Source organism: Sceloporus occidentalis, unplaced genomic scaffold (assembly GCF_023333645.1).
Source record: "Sceloporus occidentalis isolate IW3139 unplaced genomic scaffold, rSceOcc1.0.p SCAF_1, whole genome shotgun sequence".
Classification (NCBI taxonomy): Eukaryota; Metazoa; Chordata; class Lepidosauria; order Squamata; family Phrynosomatidae; genus Sceloporus; species Sceloporus occidentalis.
In genome coordinates, this window is record NW_028316981.1 from 24,816,409 (window position 1) to 24,840,516 (window position 24,108).

The 24,108-nt window shown below is 44.4% G+C and overlaps 2 protein-coding genes across 2 annotated transcripts; one reads left to right on the forward strand and one right to left on the reverse strand.

The window, feature by feature from the left end:
* Nucleotides 1-2,660: 2,660 nt before the first annotated feature.
* TADA3 (transcriptional adaptor 3) lies at nucleotides 2,661-12,401 on the reverse strand. The gene is made up of 9 exons (XM_089517755.1): nucleotides 12,348-12,401; nucleotides 11,509-11,731; nucleotides 9,508-9,758; nucleotides 8,148-8,253; nucleotides 6,808-6,949; nucleotides 6,030-6,133; nucleotides 5,687-5,796; nucleotides 5,351-5,536; nucleotides 2,661-5,040 (listed from the first exon to the last, which is right to left on the reverse strand). The coding sequence occupies exons 1-9, from the start codon at nucleotides 12,389-12,391 to the stop codon at nucleotides 4,848-4,850; spliced, it is 1,359 nt and encodes a 452-aa protein (XP_089373881.1). The 5' UTR covers nucleotides 12,392-12,401; the 3' UTR covers nucleotides 2,661-4,847.
* Nucleotides 12,402-12,837: 436 nt separating this feature from the next.
* On the forward strand, nucleotides 12,838-23,746 carry ARPC4 (actin related protein 2/3 complex subunit 4). Its single transcript, XM_089517853.1, has 6 exons — nucleotides 12,838-13,004; nucleotides 15,292-15,410; nucleotides 20,960-21,071; nucleotides 21,158-21,253; nucleotides 21,928-22,098; nucleotides 22,873-23,746. The coding sequence occupies exons 1-6, from the start codon at nucleotides 13,002-13,004 to the stop codon at nucleotides 22,876-22,878; spliced, it is 507 nt and encodes a 168-aa protein (XP_089373979.1). The 5' UTR covers nucleotides 12,838-13,001; the 3' UTR covers nucleotides 22,879-23,746.
* Nucleotides 23,747-24,108: the final 362 nt, after the last annotated feature.

Below are 24,108 nucleotides of genomic sequence, written 5' to 3' on the forward strand. Positions count from 1 at the left end.
TGGTCAGTGTTTGATCCTAGATATGGGAATTCTTTATTTCAGTTTCCTCATCGTCTAGATTGAATTTGTGTATTTCTTCTGTGGTCATTATTTTTGTTTTCTTTATGTTCAGCATCAGACCTGTCTTTGCACTTTCATCTTTGACCTTCCTTATTAACTGTTCCATTTCCTGAATGTTTTCTGCTAATATTATGGGGTCGTCCGCATATCTTAGGTTGTTAATGTTCCTTCCTCCTATCTTCATTCCTCCTTTTTCTGATTCGAATTCTGCTGTTCTTATGATGTTTTCAACATATAGGTAGTGATAGGATGCAGCCTTGCCTGACTCCTTTGCCTATTGGGAACCACTCCGTTTCCTTGAATTCTGTTCTGACGGTGGCCTCTTGTCCTTGACACAGATTCCTCATCAGGACTGTCAGATGTAGTGGCACCCCCATGTCTTTGAGTGCATGCCATAGCTTTTCATGATCTATACAATCAAATGCTTTGTCTATAAAACACATACTGATTATTAATTTATTTTGGAGTTCTTTCCACTGACTTTAGTACTCAGTTGTATATCTTTAGACCCCATACAGACAGGCCAAAAATAAAGCTACTTTGGGTCACTTTGGAGGTATGCTGTGGCTTGGAGCGTGGCTTTGGTGCGGCTTCCAGACTCTTAGGACGCATGCAGCATTTAAACAGCATACCTCCAAAGTGACCCAAAGTAGTTTTATTTTTGGCCTGTCTGTATGGGGCCTTTACTCTTCAGGATCTTTTCTAGTTCTTTCATAGCTGCCCTTCCCATTCCTCATCTTATTTCCTGACTGCAGTCACCTCTCTGGTCAACGTTTGATCCTAGGTATGAGAATTCTCTATTGGCTCATAGTCTAGATTGAATTTAAGTATTTCTTCTGTGGTCATTGTTTTAGTTTTCTTTATGTTCAGTATTAATCTTGCCTTTGCACTTTCATATTTGACCTTTTTTAGTAGCTGTTCCAGGTCTGTGATGCCTTCTGCCAGTATTATTGTGTCATCCACATACCTTGGGTTGCTGATGTTCCTTCATCCTACCTTCACTCCTCCTTCTTCCGAATAACTCTGCTTTTCTTATCTTTTCAGCATATAAATTGAACAAATAGGATGAAATGATGCAGCCTTAACTTTGCCTATTGGGAACCATCTGTACTGACACAATTAATAGTTGCATTTGTATCCTGCCCTAAAGCAGGACTTTTCCTAAAAATGTTTGGGCCTCCAGCACCTGGAAGCTGCAGAATGGCTAGTGACAAGGGACTGAGAGAGTCCTAGCTCAAAACATTTTGAGGGTTAAGAGATTCTCCCTTCTACTCTAAGCAGCCCTGGACAGTGTTGTACATGGTCTTCCTTGTATGTGCCTCCAAGTTGCTGTCAACTTATGGCGACCCCATAGTTCATAAGGTTTCCATAGGGAAGGAAAACTCAAGAGGACTTTTTAAGTTTCTTCCACTGAAATTTAGCCTACAGCACCTTAGTTTGGGCAAGTCACTCTCTCTACCTCAGAGGATGGTAATGGCAAATCCCCTCTGAAGAAGCATGCCAAGAAATCCCCTTGATAGATTCGCCTTATGGTCACCATACATTGGAAACGACCTGAACGTACAAAACAACAAACCAACCAGAGCTGACCTGGCATAGTTTACAAAATCATATGGGATCTGGTGACTACCTATTTGCTATAAGGAGGACTACTACATGGTCCTCCTTACTGCCTATTTTATCCTCTTCAGTTAGTGAACTAGGGAAAGTTAAGAGAGCAAATAGGCCAAGGTGACCAACTGAAGTGGGTGAATATAGATGTACTCCCAGGTCTAGGATTCCTGAGAGCCAGCATGGTGTAATGGCTTGAGTGTTGGACTAAGACTGGAGATCAGGGTTCAATTCCCAGCTCGGCCATGAAACCCACTGGATGACCTTGGCCAAGTCACACTCTCTCAGCCTCAGGGGAAGGCCAAGGCAAACCTCTTCTCAACAAATCTTGCAATGAAAACCCCATGATAGGTTCACCTTAAGGTCGTCCTAAATCAGGGGACAAGAGACATGCAACAATCTGAAAAGCCACTGTTATCCAGTAAGTCTTGATTATCATTTGACTATGTATTTTAAAAACAAAATTCTAATCCTCATAAGTCAGAGGTTGTTATGGCAGGGCACTTAGAACTACTTGGAGGATCCATCAGCAGACCAGGATGGTAGGCGCATTGTACAGGTCTCACATTCTCCTCCTCTTACGTCTTTCAGCCTGACAATGCAAGCCAAAAGCAATGCAAAACTCATTCCACATTCATGGTCTGGTCACAAGAAATTGATTCCTGGAACATTTCCTCCCCTGAACATTGTAGATAACATAAACCTTTGCTTCATGACCCATAGCAGAATGTTCTGCTGCTTTTTAATCCCCATTCTCTGCTTCATCCATGCATAGGCACCACCCATTCAGCACTCCTTCCTCTTCTTCTCATCTGTCCAAAATCCATCACTTTTCAGGCAGTGATTAATTCTTAAAATTCTGCTTGACTGAAAGCAGTAAGATGGAGCTGTTGTGCCTTCCCAATCCCTAGCTTCAAATTAGCTGTAGCAAAGGGAGGGCAATCTGAGCATAGAGACAGCCTGCTACTAAACTACCCATTTTAACACCATTTTGCCCCCTTCCCACAGTGTTTACAAAGATACCCCCCACACACACACACAACCATTACTATCGGCTATTCCTGTAGTCATGGGTTTATTGACACTTTGGGAAGAATTGCAGTGAGGCACTATGTTGACACAAATTTGCAACAGCCCACAGCATGTGAAGAACTCATTTGATCCTTCCTTCAAAGTTCACCTTCCTCCTAGCTTTTCCCTTCTCATCCTATTTTCCAGCTGTTTTCAAAGACACTATGTCATGCAGAAACCTAATGAGGTTCAAAATGTTCCCGAGCAGATATAGCAGGGCACCCTTGAAACTTTTTGAGGGAGAAAAAAGGATCCCAAACGGAGGCTTCAGTACAGCCAGTGGATATTGCTGTGTGAGTATAATCAAGCCTTCAGGAGATTGCGAAGGTGGATGGAGACTATTAATGCAGTAGCTAACGTGTCGCCAAGACGAAGGCAACACCCATACTGAATTGGTCCTACCACCTTGTTGTAACTTGCTGCAGAATCTGTAATGACCAGTCATGGTCAAGGATCTTTTTGCAACAGTGTGCTTTGACCAGCTATAAGATATGACCCTCCACGTGTTGGACCTCAGCGCACATCAGCCCTAGGCAGTGAGGGACAACGAAAATGCAGTTTAATAATATCTGGAGGGCCACACCTTCTCCAGCACTAGACCACAGCCAATGGCACAAAGGGATCCCAATCTCAAGGTAAGTAGGTGAAACTAAACCAGGCATAGGAGAGCAGACAGACTCCCTCATTACCTTGCCCCTGCTTGTGTGTCCCTAGTGTTCACCCACACACCCCTCTATCAGTTCTTTATAGATCTTTGCCAGATATATAGTTGGCAGGATTGATACTCATTTTGACAGGTTCCTCCCACACACAGCTTGCAGGGAACAGCCTTGGGCTACTCAGCCAATTTCTTTTGGGCTGTTCATTTTCTCTATGCTACAGATTTAAGGATCTGCTATTTTGCTTCTTCCCAGTTCACCACCTGAGGGCTTAAGAGGGTTTGTTTTAGTGATGCCAGAAAAGAAACACAGGTCCTGGGGAAACTGGGAAGGGCCTCTTTCTCAGTAGCCACACATGCTTTCTTTGCAGCTGATTTTACACCCCTGCAATTCTGTCACCAATTTGTACAAGTGAGTGGAATGCACACAGGCTGAGCAAGTCACTCAGTCCCAAATGCTCCCAAATGTCAGGCAATCCCTCCCCCCTGCTGCCCACTCCTTTGTACCTGTAGTGCTTCATATTCTTCTCAGCTTGACCCTTTTGCCTCAAGAACAGAATGACCCTTCTATGCTCAGTTGCCACAAGAAGCCAAACCCCTTCATATGTACTTGAGACAGGTAAGCAGAAAGGAAAATGTGTGACCCACCAGATGAGCAAAACAGGAAATATGGTGAATTGTTAGAGCTGCCTGACTCAGAAACACCTTCACACAATGCAGCTCTCCATCTCCTCAGCTCTGCACAGACCATCACTGCATTTTACCCATCAACAATAAAGAGTTCAACTGAGACTTGCCAAGAGAAACAATTCCCTCTACTGTTCAAAGCTGACTACTGCAGGCATCAGCTTACACTGCCTATGAAATAGGGCAAGTACCCTTATTTTGGGGCTTCACCAGCCATTTTAACGCAGGCCTAGACCCAAGGTTTTGTGAATTAGGATATAGCCTGGTGCTGCAAAGGGTCAATAAACTGCTCCCATATGTTTTTCATTCAGGCGCTTGGGGAATTTTGCTCACACACAGGGCATTCATTGTGCTTGTAACATCTCCAATTATTCACAGAAAGCAGGGCAGAAATTTTTTTTCCCCCAAAAGGGAAACATTAATCCAAGGCAGTCTCTTAAGATCCCTTCCCATTTTATGGACTTGCCCTGGAAGCCAATAAATGAGAGTAAGACCCCATGTAGGGTTTGTCCTGCACAAAACAAAAATGGCTCTACAAAAGTCAAAGATGGGACCACCACCTTTCAGTGTTCCAGGCTTCCATCTCACAGCCCTCTGAACTGTCAAAGCCTGTCTGGATCCTTGGCTACAACATGGCCAAAAGAGGATGCTGGTAAACCAACACAGGGAGCTTTTGAAGTCTGTGTTTCAAGCCAGCACCTCCCATACTGTGATTCAAATGGAGTAGCTTGACCAAGAGTCCACTGTCCAAATGGCAGCATTAGCCATCTAGTAGTTTCAGGATGCTTTCACGTTCCTTGAGGCTCTTCCAGGCCTGGTCTTTCTCCTTCTTGGTTGGGGTGCGCTTCTTCTGACGTGCTGCCATTATCTTGCGAAAGGCATCCATTACTTCATTGTCTGCCATGCGCACGCGCTGCCGCAGCTCCTGTCGATGCATCTCCTCCTTGGCCAACCTGGAAGGACAACAGAACAGAAATGGGGGCTTCCACATAAGTGTGGTGCCCAGCTCTTCTGGCTAACCCTTCATCCACTTATACCTGGCTCCAGTTTAAAGTCCCCAAGAAGATGAAGACAGTAAAAATGCAATTATCACCAGGACCATGAAAGCAAAGGAATGGGGTGACCAAAGATTGAAAGAGTTGTTTTGGGGCTACAGCTCTTCCAATTCCCCTTAGAATTACCATGGAGGATCCTAGGAAGTAGCAGTCCAAAAACAACACTTTCAAGCAATGGGAGCTACTAGATCTTCCTCATGTATCTCACCTGAGGAGCTCGACTTTCTTGGTTCGATTGTGTGTGCTCAGGGCTTTGAGTTCAGCCTGCCTCTTTCGCAGCTCAGCTAATACTTCATCCTCTGAGTCCTCTGCAGGTCGGTCCTCTGACTCCAACAGACCTTGGGCTATCAGTTCTTCTTTGATGCGGCCTTCCAGAGATTTCGTGTGGGGTACACTGCAGGGGAGAAACAAGAGAAACGGCATTGCTGTGAAACAAAGTATCATACATGCTCAGTGTTGTCCCCCTGAAAGACATCATGTGGGGAAAAATGGGACAGCTTTTTAAAAATTAAATACTCCCATAGAAAATTGTATTAACACTTACCTAAAGGGCTTGTTCTGGCTACGGGGGGAAGTGCTAGCACCATCAGTTGCAGAATCCTTTCCAGCTATTTCAGGAATAGGGGAATCTTCAACAGGGGAGATAATATTCTCCTATATAGAGAGTGAGAGAAAAGATACTAAGAACAGGGATAAGGAACCTGGTTCCAAACAGATATTTGGATGTGGTCCCAGCCATTATAGCAAAAAGTCAAGAATTTTGGGAGTTGTAGTCCAAAACATCTGGAGGGCATCAGACTGTTTACTCTGGTCTAGGAAGTCTGAACTTTTGAGCCCCAGCCTGCTGGAAATCAAGTCAGATTGCCCTCTGGACCTCTGTTGCTTACTTCTACCAATGCTTGCAAGAGGCGCTGGGTCAAAGGTCCAAAGGGGCAGCCATCTTCAGGCTGTTCATGCTGGGATTCCGACTTCTTCAGCAAAGCATCAACATCTGGAGAAGAGGGAACAAAGTGATGAGCTGGATGGATTAGTGTTATATGAAATACATGAGATCATTATACAGAAGACCAGGTATACATGCAATGAACATTGCAGAGTGAGAGTTGGGATTTGTATCATGCCAACGCAAGGTAGAAGAAAATAGTCCATAGCACATCATAAAACAAACATACAAAAATTAACCTTTTACTGGATTATGTCAGAAAAGATTGTTTACACTTTCAACCAGGCAGCACAAACATATGGTCCTCCAGATGTCATTGGGCTGCAATTCACATTCTCTCTATTACCAAGGCTAGCAAGGGTTGATGAGAGCTACATTCCAACAACATCTGGAGAGTCTTATTTTCCATCTCCGTTTTAATCAACTGTCAGATAAACTAGTTCTTACGTCCTAAAACTTTTGGCCACTAAAACCCTTAACTGAATAGCAAACGTGGGGCCAGAGTGATATAAAGTAGAAGTGAACAACTCTATATTGTTGGACTTCAATGCCACCAACAGAGTCAATGGTGACGGGAGTTGACAAGTTCAGAAACATTTCAGAAGTTGTCCATTCTTGACATAAAGCATGTACTGGAGTGCTGATTTCTAGACCATTCCAGAGAAGATGATATTTCAGATCTGTCCACTTTGAATGAGATCCCATAGAGAAGCTCAAGATACCTTTAGTGTCCAGTTCAGTCAGTGGTCCCAAGATGCCTTTTTTCTTGTCAGCAGCAGCTGCAGCCCGAGCCCCATCCTTCTGTTCTTCCAGCATGTCTTCCTGGGCCCAACGCTGAGAGTAATGCTTCCCCAGAGGTGGGATCTACAAGGGAAGGACACAACACATTAACAAGAACAAGCTCAAGAGAATTAAAGGGAAAGCATCCCAGCAATAAATAAATAATCATGGCTTCACTTTTGTCAGTGTTGCATCTCAAGATCCAGATGCAGCTTGACTCCCTCCAGCCTAACTCCACTGTTTCTCCCCCTATTCAACTACAGCCTCTCCCACAAAACTGCCTGTTTCAAATGATTACAACTAAGGATGGCAACATCTGTTATGGTTGCTTTCATCCACATCTGATGTACAAGACCTCATTCTAAGTCTCATTTAATTATTCATTCAACAAGATTCCCCCATTTGCACAAATGAAAGTCAATAAATTGCTTGTACTCAGTAATTCAGTACTAGCACAAGTGAATGCCAAAGAATTCAAACCAGGCTTTCAAGAATTAAGAATCCAAGGCACTGGGCATAAATGGACAAATGTGTCAGGTCTGGTTTCTCCAGTTATAAATGATTAAAAGCTCAATTTCTCTCCATCTTGAATATGAAGAAATAAACTCCGACTGAAAATGAACCAAATCTCAATCCAGTCACTCTCCTGCATGGCAGGGGGTTGGACTGGATGGCCCTAGTGGTCTCTTCCAACTCTACGATTCTATGATTCTGTCTGATCTAATCTACTGTATATACTCATGTATAATTCTAGAAATTTAGGTCAAAAATTGACTCCAAAACATTGAGTCAACTTATCCATGGGTCAGTATATGAATTGTACTTTTGTATTCCTAAGGGAATTCAGATGTTATCTCCTGGACTTGGGAATGCTTTGTTCCCAGTGCCATATGGCCAGCAGGAGGAGGGAACTGCTTGCATAGATATCCTCCCCAGAGAACAACAGAACAACACTACCTTGAGAAAATGCAGGCTTGAGATTAACACTGTCATTTTATAATTATTTTTCTACTGTGTGTTTTTTAATACCTTTGATTGATGAAGAAGCCAGTGGAGCTCTGAAATTTTTTATTTTGTGCATTTTGATTTTCATGATAAAGGTATCACTATTTTGTGGATTTTGGATATTGTTGTACTTTGCTATTTGGCCAACATGGCTATCCTTCAATATGATCACTGCTGAAACAGTCTGACAAAATGCCTACATAGTGGAAGGCAAGATGAACCAGCCCAGAAGTGGCTGGCAGTCTGAACATAGTGCTTTTAACATCTCCATATATACCTTGTAGTGTTCAGCTTCATCTTCAGGAGGCTTGAGGAGCTCTTCTAAGGTACGCACCTCTTCATTGGTAAGGTCAGCACAATATGGCTCCACTGAGGCCCAGAATCTGCACACAAACAGGAGAACATAAACACTGAGAAGCAAGCAAAGGTTCAGGCTAGGTTTTTTTTTTTTTTGAGGCAGGGAGTAGGAAAATGCCAGCGCTTCACAGCTTAAATTTGATAAGGTGTAGATGGTACCCCAATAAGTCATGGGGGAAGGAAGACAGCTCTGATACTGCACTAACACGAGCCCTCCCCAAACCATCTCCCTCTTCATACAAATTTGACTTCTTCTCCCATCATTCATAGTCATCATGGCCAACAGATACTGTAGCCGAAGATTATGGGCGCTTTAGTCCAAACTACCTGGAAGATACCAGACCAGGGAAGGTTGACAGACACAAACAGTAACATCAGCTTCTTTAGTATAATTCAGAAGCCAGCACATTGTTTGGACCAGCAGAGGGAAACCTTTAACCCTCAAAGATGTTTTGGATTTTAGCTTCCAGAAGCTTCAGCAAAGTGTGCCCAATAGCAGATTATGGAAATTTTAGTTCGAAATGCAAGTGTCAAAAGTTTCCCACCTCTGGTGGACAGTACAAAAAAGACTTATTCTGAACAGTAATACAACTGTCACTTTGAACACACAAGCAGGATCAGGTTTAAGGAAGGCATGGGACAGCATCCTTCTGCCTTTCTCTGCTGTGTTTTTGCATGACTGCCTAGATGAGCTCACTGTACACATTCCAATTAAGTATTAGGACTCAAGACAAAATTGTGTCAGTTTCCAGATGTTGTTGGAATGCAACTGTGAGCTTTACTTTACCATGAGACAACAGAAATTAAGATGTGTTAGAGTGAAGTAATTGTCCATATATAGAAGTCCCCAGTAGTGTACACAGATTGTGAGCTGGCCAGGATATTAAAACTATTTTTCATATCAGAAATAGTAATATGAGGGACAGTAAGAATAGTCTAACTGACTAGACTGTAAAGCAGGGTTGGATAATCTTCTTTGTCATGAGGAGCATTCCTAGGAGCCTCCTGGCTGGCAGTGGCAAGGCTTTCTCACCAGTTCATCACACAATGCACTTTGTTCAGACTTCCTCAAGAAGTCTGAACTGATCACATGGAGAGGGTTTTAAAATTTATACCAACAAACACATGAAATTAGGCTTAGGAAAACATGCAGCTCAGGAAGTAAGGCTGCCCACCCTGGCTGCATCAGACTGCTGAGAAAAAGCAAATATTTTTGCATGTCACTATGCATACAATGGCAACAACATAAATAGGATGATAAAAATCCTTCTCTTACATACCTATTAGGTGCATCATTTTTGGGAACACGAGGCACATCAATTGGGTCATCTGGGAATTCATACTCTTGGATTTTAGGTTGTAGGTTCTTGGATTTGGGCCGTCCAGGGCCCTGTCCTGTGCTGTGGCCTCCTTTCCCTTCTAGCTTCTGCTTTTTGGGCTTTCCATGTTTGATAGGTGTGCCCACCTCATGCTCCTTGCCCAACTTCAAAAATCGCCTGTCCCCTTTCTTGTCTTGCCAGTCTGTCAGGATCTAAATAAAATAAAAGCAGTACCACAGAAATTTGGTTAAAAAGCAAGCCAGATCATAGTAGAGCTTTAAGAAGTAATTTTGGAGTAAAACTCCCAGAATTCCCCAGGCACTGCACCACAATCCCTGGCCATGTTGGTTGGGGGGGAGGGATTTAGGCAGCTGTTGTCTTCAAAAGTAACTTTTTGGGCCTTTGAATTGCCCCATTTCCTCTGCTCCGGTGACTCCTGTGCTGTATTATTCTCTTAACAGCACAATATGCTCAAGAGGAAGTTAAAATGTTAGGATACTGAAAGAGGTTTTCCAAGAGAAGGGTAATCCCATAACTGATAACACCACACATTTAAACTGCAGTGCAATTTGCACATTTCCGTGGCCTTCTTCAGAGACAAAAGTATACTGTGGAGTAGGGGAAAGGACATAAGAGCATGTGGGAAAGACTTTTGTGTTGCTGGTTCAAGGTGCTTCCACTTCTAACATTTGGGTAAAATCTCTTTCCCTCTGTTGGCAGGGAGAGCTCATGAAATAGAAGCATGAAGGGGCCCGCTCCTAAGAAAGTATGAGGGTTCTTGTGTCGGTCCATTAGGGCTTAGTTCTTTTATTTAAGCTATGTTTTTGAATACAGCTTTGAAGGGGCATAGCACAAATGTTAAATCAGGGTTAAGGAACTTTATGTTCAGACATTTCAAACATCAGCTCCTAAAAGCCCCAGCCAGCACAGCAAATGATAGGGGACTGTGGGAGATGTAGTTGAAAACACTGAGGGCAACAGGGTTCTTAAAGTTGGTTTTAAAAAACAGAGTAATGAATCAGAAATTTACTGTCTCAAATCTCACTTCTGCCATGCAGTTTCTGCCTCTCCCCGAACCCCAAAATACAGGGGGAAATAATACTGGTTTATTTTACAGCATGTTGTAAAGATTACTCATAATGTACATGAAGTGCTCTGAACAACTGAAACACTATATACAGTACTAAAAATACTAAAAATCATGAGAATGATCATCCTGGCACAGCAGGAATGGTATCAGTTAGGTTCCTCACTCTTACATCCTGTCTCTGTCCCTCTGGGAACCTTGCATGATTTAATTCCACTGGCTACATTTCTTGCACTGGTGGAAAAGGCACAGTTTTCTAGCTGCATCTGTTAAAGTTAGGAATAAGGGTATTATAATGGTACAAGGATACACTAACTCCAGCCATAGACCTTTTGCTTAGGTTAATACACTTGATGCCTTAAAGTCTTCTCAAGGCTTGTGTCTTTACATCGCTGTATCATCCAGCTCAGATACCCCTTGAAAACTTATATGACCAAACTATAAGAAATGTTTCAAAGTCTCAGGAGTCACTCTGAGCCAATTTCTCCAATATGGTGCTTATAGATGTGTTGTACTACAGCTCCCCAAACCCCAGTCAATATGAACATGATGTTAGGTCTGACCAAGATTTGGGGAGCATTGAAGTAGCACATTGGTACAACTGAAGCATCACAACCACAATACTGAATTATTAGGGAAGGGCTGAAGTCAGATACACACTTTCAGATCCTGACAGCCTCCCTTGTTGACAAAGGTGAGCCATGGGACCACTGGGGCTATGGGACCACTGGGGCTATGGGACCACTGGGGCTATGTGAGCCACACATAATAACGCTTGTACATTTGCCTTGCTTTGTAAAGAAAAGTACAAATAGTATTAAGGTTACGCTGCAACCGTTCCCAGTCTAAGGGGCTTTAGACTCGTCTCGCCTGACCTGTGTCTCCGTCTCCAGCACTCGAAGCCGGCGGCTCGCAGAGGACAGCAGCGTCTCCAGCTCCAGCTGCAGGGTGTCCAGCTCTTCAATGCCGATGCCATCGTCTTCAGAACGGGCCAAGACAGCCGTGTAGCGGGGGCACACTTTGAGATGGTCCACGGACTTAAAGTCATGGAACTGAAGGGGGCAGTCTTTGAGCTCAGACATGATGCCGCTGCCGGTCCTGCGAAGAGCAAAGGCGACACAAGTGCAAGGGATGCAGAAGGACCAGGATGCCCCAATGGGGATAAAGGCAGAGCGGATAAAACGACAGCGAGGCACGAAGGGACAGGGATTGAAGTGGGGCAAGAAAAAGGAAGGCAGGGACCCAGGAGACGCTCACAGAGGCACTAATGCTGACAGCTACCCAGAGTCAAGAGATGCACAGGAACAAGAGCTCTCCCATCAGATATAATCAATGGTAGAGTATAAATTATGCTAGATCTACCAGTGTGGCATAAATCACACCAGATACAGATCAATTACATTATATTATACCAGATATAAAGGTAGAGGCGAAGGGCAGCAGAGGGATGCAGGGGCGGAGAATGGAGAGAAGCCCCACTTTGGCTGGGTTTTGCAGCAGGGAAAGCAAGGGCAGAGGAGGAGGAGGAGGGCGGCTCTCGAAGGAGGCACTGAGGGGGAAACAGGGGAGCAGCGACAGAGGAGGCGAAAGGACCAGGCAGAGAGAAGGCGATGAATGGAAGGAAGGAAGGAAAGGACAGGGAGCTGGGAAAGAAGAGGGGGCAATTTATGGGAACGGCTTCCGGTTTCAAGAACTACTTCCGGGTCATACTCACTGTGAGACCGTAGGGTTGAGAATGGGGCAACGAAGATCCGCCATGCAGAACGATAGAAAAAAGGGTTCTACTTCCGCTTTTCCACTCTCCCACTTCCGGTTCCCCGAAGAACGCCTTCTGATTGGCCCTTCCTTTTAGCTATTGCCCCGCCTCCTCGCCAGAATCAAGTTTTATTCCCCTTCCTTCCTTCCTGCTCATTTTCCCTCCTTCTTGGCCACGCCCACGCTCTCTCGCTCTCCTTGGCCACGCCCACCCACTCATCCTTTCTCTCCTTGGCCACGCCCACTCGCTTTCTCGTTTCCAAATATGGAGGTTAAGGCCCTATTTTGGAATATACCAACTGAGAGAGGGGACGTAAAAGGGGGTGGTTTAAAAGGAAAGGGAACGAAGGGTGTTAAAAGCGAGGACCTACCCCCGTATTCCGTCTAATGTGTGGGAGATCTCTAACTCCTCGACCCAGGAAGTGAAGGACAGGATTTAAGGGAGAGAAGCACTTCTCCGAAGGCGGGCAACCCCCCGCTCCTGAGGCGTTTTGGTTTGGTCCAGGTTTTCCGGAAGTGGAGGATCTTTTTTCCTTGGGGGCGGGGGTCGCTTCCGTTTCCGGGACCAAGCGCTGAGGCTGTGGCTGTGGCTGCTGCTGTTGCCTTTGCTGCAATGGTGAGGAAATGAGAGGCTGCCTTTGCGGAGGGCGCTGAGCCTGGAGGGTTTCAGGGAGACGAAGGGCTCTCAGCAACAGGAGGAGGAGGTTCCGCGGGGGAGGATGGAGGCTGCGGTTGGGAGTGGTGCGTGGGATGGTTGCCCAGGGCGCGGTTCTCCTTCAGACCGATGTAAGGGTGCCTTTGCACCAGTGGTCCCCACATCGTGCCCTTTTAAGGGAGTTTGGACTTCAGTTCCCAGAATCCCAGGCTATTGGCCGACATGGCTGAGGCTTCTGGGAGATGAAGTCCAAAGTCTTTTAAAAGGGGCACTGTTTGGGGACCACTGCTCTATGCTGTCGGGATAATGCCAGTGTTGACAACACTACTAAGGGCTGTGGCTCCATCCTATGGAAGGATTTTGACAAAGAGCTAACTCTCCACAGGAATCATAGCACTAGAAGAGACCCCAAGAAGGGCCATCCAGTCCAACCCCTTTATTCTGCCATGCAGGAACTCTCAATCAAAACACCCCCTATGACAGATGGCCACCCAGCCTCTGCTTAAAGACCTCCAAAGAAGGAGACTCCACCACTCTCTGAGGGAGTGTCTTCCACTGTCAGACAGCCCTTACTGTCAGGGGGTTCCTTATAGTGCTGCTATTCCACTTTGACTGCTCTGGCTGCCTCCTGTTGCATTCTGGGTTTTGTAGTTCATTTAGGTCCAAGAGTTCTCTCTGGCTGAATATTCTTAATGCCCCCCTCCCTAAACTTCAAATCCCAGACTGCAACAGGAAACAGACAGAGCAGTTATAGTGGAATAGCAGCACTATAAGAATGCAGTGTGGTTGTCTAGTGTAGTGTGGTAATCTAGCCCCACTGTACAAATAAAAAGTTGAGACAGTTATAAATTAAAATAGTAATGTGTTAAAAATACAAACCCTTAAAATTTATACAGCTCAGCATTAAAAACCTAATAAAGCAGTTAGGCCCCTCTTTAAGGACTGTCGCTCCATCCTATGGAAGCCTGAGATTTGTAGTTTCACAAAGAGTTAATCCACACTGGAGGGGGCAAATGCGGTTTTGACAGCACTTTAAGTGCTGTAGCTCCGTCCTGTGGAAGCCTGGGGGTTGTAGTTTTACAGGGCCTTTAGCCTTGTCTGCCAAAGAGCGCTGGTGGTGCCTCACCAAACTACAAATTCCAGGATTCTGGGTGCATCTACAGTGTAGAAATAGTGCAATTTGGCCCATTTGCAGTGCTCTAATGCCATCCTGTGGAATTCTGGGAGTTGTAGTTTTAAGAAGTCTGTAGCCTTCTCTGCCAAAGAGTGGTTCCTCATGAAACAACAAATCTCAGGATTCTGGGTGCATCTACCTTGTAGAAATAATGCAGTTTGGCTCCACTTTGTAGCTCCATCCTATAGAATCCTGGGACTGGTAGTGTGATAAGGCCCTTTGCTTTCTTTATCAAAGAGGCTTATAGAGAGTGGTGGTACATCACAAAGTCACAGATCCCAGGATTCTGGATGCCTCTGTGCTGTAGAAATAATGCAGTTTAACCCCGCTTGAAAGGCTGTAACACCATCCTAAGGAACCCTGGGATTTGTACACAGGGTCTTTAGCCTTCTCAACTCAAGAGTGCAGGTGGTGCCTCACCAAACTGTGAATCCCAGGATTCTGTAGGATAGAGCCATGGCAGTTAAAAGTGGCATCATACTGCATTCTTTCTACAGTGTATACTGCATACACTTCAGTCTTTTTGCTCCAAGACAGGGATGAATGTTTTAGTCTGTTCCTGCATAAAAATCCCATAGCAGCTCAGACTGAAAGGTGTGTCTACATTGTAGAAATAATGTGGTTTAACACTACTGTACGTGCTCTAGTGCCATCCTGTGGAATCCTGGGACTTGTAGTTTCACATGTCCTTCAACCTTCTCTGCCAAAGAGTGCTGGCGCCTCACCAGACTACAAATCCCAGAATTCTGAGTGCTTCTGCAATGAAGAAATAATTCTACTTGACCCCACTTTAAGGCCTGTAGCTCCATCCTGTGGAATCCTGGGATTTGTAGTTTCGTAAGGTCTTTAGTCTTCTTTGCCAAAGAGTGTTGTGGGCCTCACCAAACTACAAAACCCAGGATTCTGTAGGATGGAGCCATGGCAGTTGAAGTGGAATCAAACTACGTTATTTTTAAAATGTAGACGAACCCATAGGTGGGAGGATGTGTGCTGAGTCCCTTCTAGAGAGAGTGTCATCACAGGGACCAAAAGGGGAACTGACAATGCCTGATGTTTTTGCCTCCTTCCTTACAGACCGCCACCCTCCGTCCCTATCTCAATGCTGTGCGTGCTACCCTGCAGGCGGCCATGTGCCTGGAGAACTTCTCATCCCAGGTGGTGGAGCGGCACAACAAGCCTGAGGTGGAAGTCAGGTGTGTGGGGGCTAAAGAAGAATGAAGCTGCATTTACACTGCAGAATTAATGCAGATTACCATTGCTTTAACTGCTGTGGGTTAGAGCTGTAGTATTATGGGATTTGCCATTTTTATTTATTTTATTTTATTTTGTGATATTTAGCCTTCTGTCAGACAGTTTTGGTGCCATAACAAACTACAATTCCCAGGATTCCATATGATGAATCCATGAGAGTTAAAGCAGTGTTAACTCTGCAGTATGGCAGAGAGGGAAGCTTATTTTTTTGGTAGCCTTGTCCATTCTTCACTGTTTTATTTTTTCTCAAATGATTTAGTTAATTAATAGCTAGTTAATGTCTCCCGACCTATGTGTTTACAACTTCCCAAAGCTCCTATCATTGACAGAGGGCTTTTGAGGATAGAAATCCAGCAACATTTAGGGACCAGCAAAGTTGAAAAAGGTTGCTCCAAACAAATCCTTTGAAAAACATTTATGTGTGTTGCTGTATGACAAAGGGGTGCTGAAAAGTTATCTGCCCGACCAAGAAGGGAATGACCTACAGACATGAAACGTACATGCTATTCCACATACAGTGGATCCTCGGTATACGCGGGGGATCCGTTCTGGACCCCCCCGTGCATACCAAAATCCGCGTATGCTCAAAGCACTATTCTGTCCAATGGCGGCGCGCATGCACGTGCGCCGCCATTGGACAGAAAAGTCCCCTTCCTCTTTCCCCCTCCTTCCTAACTTCCCTCCCTCCCTCCCACCTACCTACCTACCTAAAACTAACCTACCTTCCCTCCCCCCTCCCTCCCTCCTTACCTGGGTCGCCGCCGCATCCTCGCTGCTGCTGCCGCCGCCGCTGTAAGTGGCCCAGATGCAGCCTGGAGGTCTCTTGGCCTCCAGGAGCAGCACCCAGCTGTTTTGTGGCGGCCGAGGCCGAGGCCGCGAGGGAGAAGAGGCTTGGCCTCGTCCTCCTCGCGGCCTCAGTCTCCGCCGCCGCAAAATGGCCGGCTGCTGCTCCTGGAGGCCAAGGGGCCTCCAAGCTGCAGCCGGCTCTTTAAGAGAGGCGGCGACCAGGGAGAACGGGACCAGGCCTCGTCCTCCCTGGTCGCCGCCTCTCTTAAGGAGCCGGCTGCAGCTTGGAGGACAAGGGGCCCCTTGTCCTCCAGGCTGCAGCCGGCTCTTCCTCAGTGGCGGCGACCAGGGAGAACGGGGCCAGGCCTCGTCCTCCCTGGTCGCCGCCTCTCTTAAAGAGCCGGCTGCAGCTTGGAGGACAAGGGGCCTCCAGGAGCAGCAGCCGGCCATTTTGCGGCGGCGGAGACTGAGGCCGCAAGGAGGACGAGGCCAAGCCTCTTCTCCCTCGCGGCCTCGGCCTCCGCCGCCACAAAACGGCTGGGTGCTGCTCCTGGAGGCCAAGAGACCTCCAGGCTGCATCCGGGCCACTTACAGCGGCGGCGGCAGCAGTAGTGAGGACGCGGCGGCAGCGGCACGGCGACCCAGGTAAGGAGGGAGGGAGGGGGGAGGGAAGGTAGGTTAGTTTTAGGTAGGTAGGTAGGTGGGAGGGAGGGAGGGAAGTTAGGAAGGAGGGGGAAAGAGGAGGGGAGGAGAGGGACTTTGTTCCTAATGGCGGCGCGCATGCACGCGCACCGCCATTAGGAACAACTTCCGGGTTTGCCATGCGTGTATGCTCAAATACGCGTATGGCAAATCCGCGTATAGGGAGGTTCGACTGTATTCACTCCCAAAGTCCAATACACTTGACACATTGTTTCTCAAATTTCTTCAATCCTTCCAAAAAAATTCTCATGTCTGGTCACTGAAATGCTACTCTTGCTGCTCTCACTTCTGAATTATTTGAAAATTTCCTTCAAACCATTTGGAAACAGGGAATAGATGGAGGAAGATGTGGTGAGTAGGGTGAATAGTGTATGCACTCAAACCCCAAATTCTTGAAAACATTGATTGCCTTGCTGGCCCAGTGAGTATATGCATTGTTCTGCAAAAAGAGAACAGCTTTGCTTACTATTTTCCTTCAATGCCTCCTTTAATCAGCATAGCAAATTAAAGCAGTATTCTGGATTAACTAGCCCTTCTGAAGATAATCATCAGCATTCAAGTATTTCAGCACCTATTTGGCTGACAGCTTCTGCACAGCCAACTGCTCATGATTTATAAACCCATTGCCTTCCCAGGGTATCGTAGTATCTCAGCAACTGTTTTAGCTGAGATTTGCCATTCTGCCAAAATCAGATCATGAACACACTCAACTATTTCAGAACTTGACACTGTTAAAAGCCTTCCAGACCTTGCTGCATCTTTGGTCTCAAAATCTCCATGAAAGTTGACAACCCCACTTCTTCACAGTTGAATCTGAGAGGTACTTATCAGTCAATGTTTATATCATACACTTTGGAGTCTTATTCTGCAAAAAAAGAAACACAATGTTCAGCACTTGGCAAATCCACACTTTACAGTTACATGGTTCTATTAGTGATCTCGAAAAAAATCAGATTTTTGAGCTATGATCCTGCAAATTGGCAGTTTACAATACAAAAGAACTCTCTTTCAAGCTACAGTGACAAAATTACATTCAGATTTTGGGAAGTGAGTCAGACCAAAAACTTTTCAGCACCCCCTTGTAAAATAATGGGTGGAAACCTGAAGGGCAGTTGATGGAAAAGCTCTTTAAAGATGTGAAGGAAATGCAGAAGCAGAGGCAACAGATGCAAAGAAGAGGAAGAAAATAAAAAGGAATTTCAGAAGTGGAAAATCAGTGGGTGGAATCATGGAGAGCGCATATGGAATGGCATGAAAGCAGCCATGGAGATCAGAGAAAGGAAGTACAGTATTCGTCATAACAAGTACTTATGTGGTTAGGCTGATAGAGTGTGTGTGTGTGTGTGTATGAGAGAGGCTGATAGAGTGAGAGCGAGAGAGAGACCTGTGACGCTTTTGACATTTTTTTCTCCTGTCCCAGAATTTTTGTGATAGTACAACGCCACCTCATGGCCTTGCAAAGATTTTCACTTTTAGCTCAATTTGCACGGTTTCATAAGAGCTAGACTCGATTGCTACACCAGTTGCCAGTGCTGCCCAAACATTAATTGAGGATCATTAATGTATAGCTTTTTTCACACTCTTTAATCAAAATGCAACCAAAGCAGCTTTATATATAAGGCAGCTTACATATAAACATCAAAAGCAAAACAAAGCTTGCCTGCACGGTCATAATCTGAAAAGACATGAAACAAAAGAAAGTATGCAAAGGGATCTTGTAGCACCTGTGAGACTATCAGGCTTTGCATACTGATTTGCATTTAGTTCCTTTGCATACTGATTTTCCAGACTAACATGGCTAGCTATGTCTTTGAATTTTATCACCACAAAAAGAAAGGCTACTGAGGTGAAAAGAAGAAAAAAGCAGTTGATAGTGGTTTACTGAGGTTTTGTTTCATTTTCCTTTCCTTTCTGTAAGCCAGACATTATGCCACTCTGTTTTTCCAGATCAGTAGTTCTCATATAGGCCTGTAGCTACAGAACTTCTACAATGACTTCAGGTGCACAGTGCTTTGTTTCCTCTCCATACTGATTCTTGTGAAGCAACAATCAGAATGATCAAGGAGTTAGAACAACTCCCCCATGAAGAAATGTTACAACTTCTGGGGATTCCTAGCTTTAAAAGGTTTCTCCAACCTGTTTCCTATCACAGTGTGGAATTACAACTCCATCCATCTCTCCCAGACCAGAACTCAAGGTGGTTTACAAAAAGACAGATAATTACAACAAAACACATAGTTAAATGTACAAAGTTAAGATTACAACAGCATTCACTAGCAGAATTAAAATCATTTAAAATGTTTAAAACAAGATTGAAACCAGTGCAGCGCCACAAAAAGTCCTGTTCTATTAAAAATAAAATTCCAAAGGATTGTTGGAAAAGTCTTAACCTGTTACTGAAAAGACAACAAAGAAGAAGCCATCATAGCTCCTTTAAGGGGTCCCTGTTTATGTATGTTGCTACGGTACTGATGTGCTACAGGGCACTACATTGCGTAAGGTGGCATGGGTCCTGAACAGACAGGCCAAAATAAAGCTGCTTCAGATCATTTTGCTGTTTAAATGATGCATGCGTCCTAAGAGGTCGAATGCCACACCAAAGCCACACTAGTGATAAGGACTGCAGTGTAGCTTTGGTCCAGCTTCGGACCTCCAAAGTGACCTGAAGCAGCTTTATTTTGGCCTGTCTGTTTGGGCCCATAGTGAAAGGTAGAGTGTGGGGCATCATAAAAGGTAGCTGAGGGTGCTATCACTCTTGTCCTTTCTGTAGGCATCACTGGATACTGGACTAATCCTGTAGCACTCTATTGTCAGCAGAAAATTAATATGGGAGAGAATGAGTAGGCTCAAAATAATATTGCTCTTAGAAATGTTACTACTTGATTTTGAAACATTCTTGTGGTACAGCAGACCCTTGGTATCCGCTGGGGTTTGGTTCCAGGAGTTGATTTTCCTGCTTGAAATGTTCTTGAATCACCATAGCAAAGTACTTCAGTTCAGCTCTGAACCAAATCAGTAATATCAAAATGCAAATATGCCTAACACACTATGATTCATGTGGGTGTGTTAACTGACTAAAAATGCACATCAGCTAGATGAGAGATTACGTTTCTATCTTGAAAACTACTAGCCATTTTTACATAATACTGTAGGCTCTGGTTAGCCCAAAGTCTCCCAGTATGTTTCTACAGGATAAATGGGAGGTTGAAAGGTGGTGTCCGAGTCTATTTCTCCTATCACTTGGCCACACAGGAGCACTCTTGAGTTTTATGGTGGCATGTTTCTTTTGCAAATACATAAATAGAGAGATTCGTAATATATAGGCTCTTCACTGTATCCTTACTCCACCTCCCCTCGGAACAACTATCCAGTCGATGAGTTACCATACAGTACTTGCTGAAAGAGTGGGAATGTGTTGGAGGCAGTAAGTTATTTTTTCACTGTAACGCCCAGAATCCTTCCAGCAGTGTGGCTGATGACCATGCTGATTGGGCAGTTCTGGAAACTAGTCAAAAGGAACATTTCCAAGCTCTGATTGAAGGTAGCTTATCTACTTTGCAGTGTGTTGAGCAGTTTCCTAGTATTGCTGTACCAATGCAGCCAATTTCTGCACCCATAGCTAGAAGGTTTAAGCTTTTTCTGCAGGTAGTATTTTTGTTTTTGCACCACAACTCAACAGCATGTTATCAATAAACTATCTTATTCTTTCACACACAAGTGGCTCTGTTTTATCCTTACAATCCCAGAATTTGGTTTTACAGGCACCTGTCGATCTTGCCCCCAAAGTTGTTATATTTGTTCTCAGAGAAGTAATTTTTTAATGTAAAAATATTGGGGGCAGAGTAGGGAGAGGCCTTGAGCAGCTTACATTTGGGAGCATAAGTTCAGTGGACAGGAGTGTAATTGATAACAATGGATTATGTTGTTCTGGAATCATTACGGAACAAAGCCCAATGTGATCTTGGATCTCTGATACAGGTTTGTCTGTCTCTGGGTTTTGCAGAAGCAGCAAGGAGCTACTGTTACAGCCAGTGATCATCAGCAGAAATGAGAAAGAGAAAGTCCTAATTGAGGGGTCCATCAACTCTGTGCGAGTTAGCATTGCAGTGAAGCAGGTAAGCCAAGCACAAGAGGTGGAATGTAAAATCCAGCCTAGAAGAAAGACTGATTGTTCTCCTTTTCCTCCTCGCCCCTCCCCCAGGCTGATGAGATTGAGAAGATCCTATGTCACAAGTTTATGCGCTTCATGATGATGAGAGCAGAGAACTTCTTCATTTTACGTCGAAAACCAGTGGAGGTGAGGACACCTTATCAGAGACAATGGCAAAATGCAAAATGCTCTTTCTTTTGTGTTTGAGATGAAACTACAGTATCTTAGCCATGCTGCTCTATATATTGCAGGTGTTGTGCTGACACATGAGATCTGTCTGATACACAAGTAATAAGCTTTCTTGTGACAAGGTTTTCATTAGTGGTCTGTTCTCTCAGTTATTTATAGTTGATGGGTGTATTGGCTCTGTGGCTAGCTCAAGATTGCCCCAAATATCTCTGGGCCAGAACTACTACTAACATTTGATGTATTGTTGTTGTGCCTTCAAGTCATTTCTGACTTAGACTGACCCTAAGGCAACCCTGTCACAGAGTTTTCTTGGCAAGTTTTGTTCAGTTTTCTTTTGCCTTCCTGAGTCTGAGAGAGTATGACTTGTCCAAGGTCAGCAAATGGGTTTTTATGGATGAGTGAAGATTCAGACTCTAGTCTCCAGAGTCAAATCACTTGAATCACTATACCATGCTTGCTGTTACTACTCCCAAACCCATCATGTATATTTGAAGATAATATCATTTGGAAGGAAAACCCTTATCATTATTTTGGTAGGTATTGATTGCCACAAATGAGGAAGATTACCTATCCATGTTGTATAGAAGGGATAATAACAGATTCTAATTTTCTGTCATTTTCTTTTGTCCCAGGGCTATGACATCAGTTTCCTGATCACAAATTTCCATACAGAGCAGATGTACAAGCACAAGCTTGTGGACTTTGTCATTCATTTCATGGAGGAAATTGACAAGGAAATCAGTGAAATGAAGTTGTCTGTCAATGCCAGGGCTCGCATTGTGGCTGAAGAGTTCCTTAAGAATGTAAGGGTCTTCTGGGCACTATCAATCTGGTACTCCAATGGAATGCCAAAATGCATCAGCCAGTTGTAGAAGTTTAGCTGGCTTGTCATGAGGTTGTCACTGTCATATTAAAAAAAAAAGGTGGTGATGTAATGGAGGGGGGTGAAGTGAGGATGAGAAATTACTTCCATATGAAACAAAAATTATTTAGAGACCAAGAAGAATCTTATCCAGTGTGTTGTTTACTAAATGTTCTTAAAGCTAGCAGGCTCCTACTGTCAGTGGCCAGGAAAATCCTAGGTTTCAAACTATTTTTTACTATGAAGCTCACCGTTTTAGCCTTGAGAGAGTAATTCTTTGTTACCTTTCTTTACTGTTCAATGCCATCCCAGAAAGTGAATGTGAAGTGCTATAGAAATTATTTAGGATGTGTACATTGGGATTCATTCCAATTGAACATTCCAGTGGGAATCCAGTAAGGTACAATTAGGATTCCATGTTCTAAGAGATGTGAACTAAATCATTTGTAAAGTACTGCCAGTTTAAGTGAAAATACAAACACTGAAGAGGGAGGGATCGGAAAGTTTTAAGGTCATTTAAAACATGGGACTGAAATTCTAGGAGCTTCCCCTTCTAAACTTCTGCTTAGAGAATTAACCCATTCTAAAATGATATAAAACTTGCCTGTGTGTATGTATTGTATAGATTATTAGTGTGATCTTTTGAAAAACAGTAATACAGCAGCTGGATTAGTTCATTTTTTGGATTAAGTATTTTCATTCTCTTTTCTTCCAGTTCTAGACCAAGGGCTGGAGTCCACAGCTTTGCTTTCTCATCCTCTCTGCACAGCCACCTTGCTGGGGCTATGGAGAAGGCCCCAGTTTGGAAGTGAGATGAGAAGCAGCCAGACCTGCGGGGGCTGTCCCAGCTAAATGTACACCATGCTCGCCAGTGTGCCCAGGGGAGGGGAGGGTGCTTTTAAAATATTTTTGGAACAAAACTGTGCTTGTTTAAGACTGTGTCGACCTGATGTCCTTTTTTTTAATCACTTGCTGTAATTTGTCTACTTGAGTCTCCTAGTGGCCAAGTCCTTGTGGGGAAGTGGGGGGGGGGGGGAGGGATTCTTTGTTCTGCCAGTCTTCAGCAAGAGTAACCATGAAAATTTCAGCTTAGTGCTGTACAAGCTGAAATCATCTCTGATAGCTGACAAAAAGCTGCCTTTCTTGATAATGTGGGTACAATAGCATATGAGGCTTGATTTGGACTTTAAGTGAATTGGCAGCCAGCCTTGGAGCCTTCCACACTAGAAGATCCACAGTGATTGCCTTGTTCCCCTTCTCTAATGGCAGACTTTGTAAATGAGATGGCTGCTGGAGACAGCAACCCCTTTCCCCCTGTGCCAAGTCACTCATTTCTGGAGAGAATGCTCTCTCCAGCCTACCTTCCCCCACTCCCACAGAGACCAGAGCATTCTGAGCACAGCACTGCCTCCTGTTCCCACCCTTTCTATCCCTTCGTACCTGTGCCAGAGGGAGCTGTGATGGTAGGGGCCAGGCCTTAGATCATCAGAATGGGACGGAGCTGGAATCTGTAACACTTGGTTCTTTTTGCAATGGCACTTGCTGTAACTTTCTTACTCTTCCCTATTATTAAAGCTTTTTTCCCCTTGCCTCCTGACAAAAGGGTGTTTGCATGATATCTCTACAATATGATTATCCTCTTTCTTTCTTGCTATGCTGCCTGGGAAGGGCTTTCAATTTCTTACCTTATCCCAGCAATCAGAGTTAATTAGTCTTCAATGGGGCCACAAAGGAGATTTTCAAAGTTTCATTCCTTCTGCATTGAACTAGAAAATAAGATGCATTCACCTACAAATGAAATCCACAGTAAATGCTTCTGTGGACTTTTTCATATTCTCTTGGACATGATTCACACATACGTTGCGTTATATAAATATGGCTCCATGCCCCCACACCAGCTCACGAGAAAGAATAACATATTCTGTGAAGTTATGAGGATACCACCAAGTTT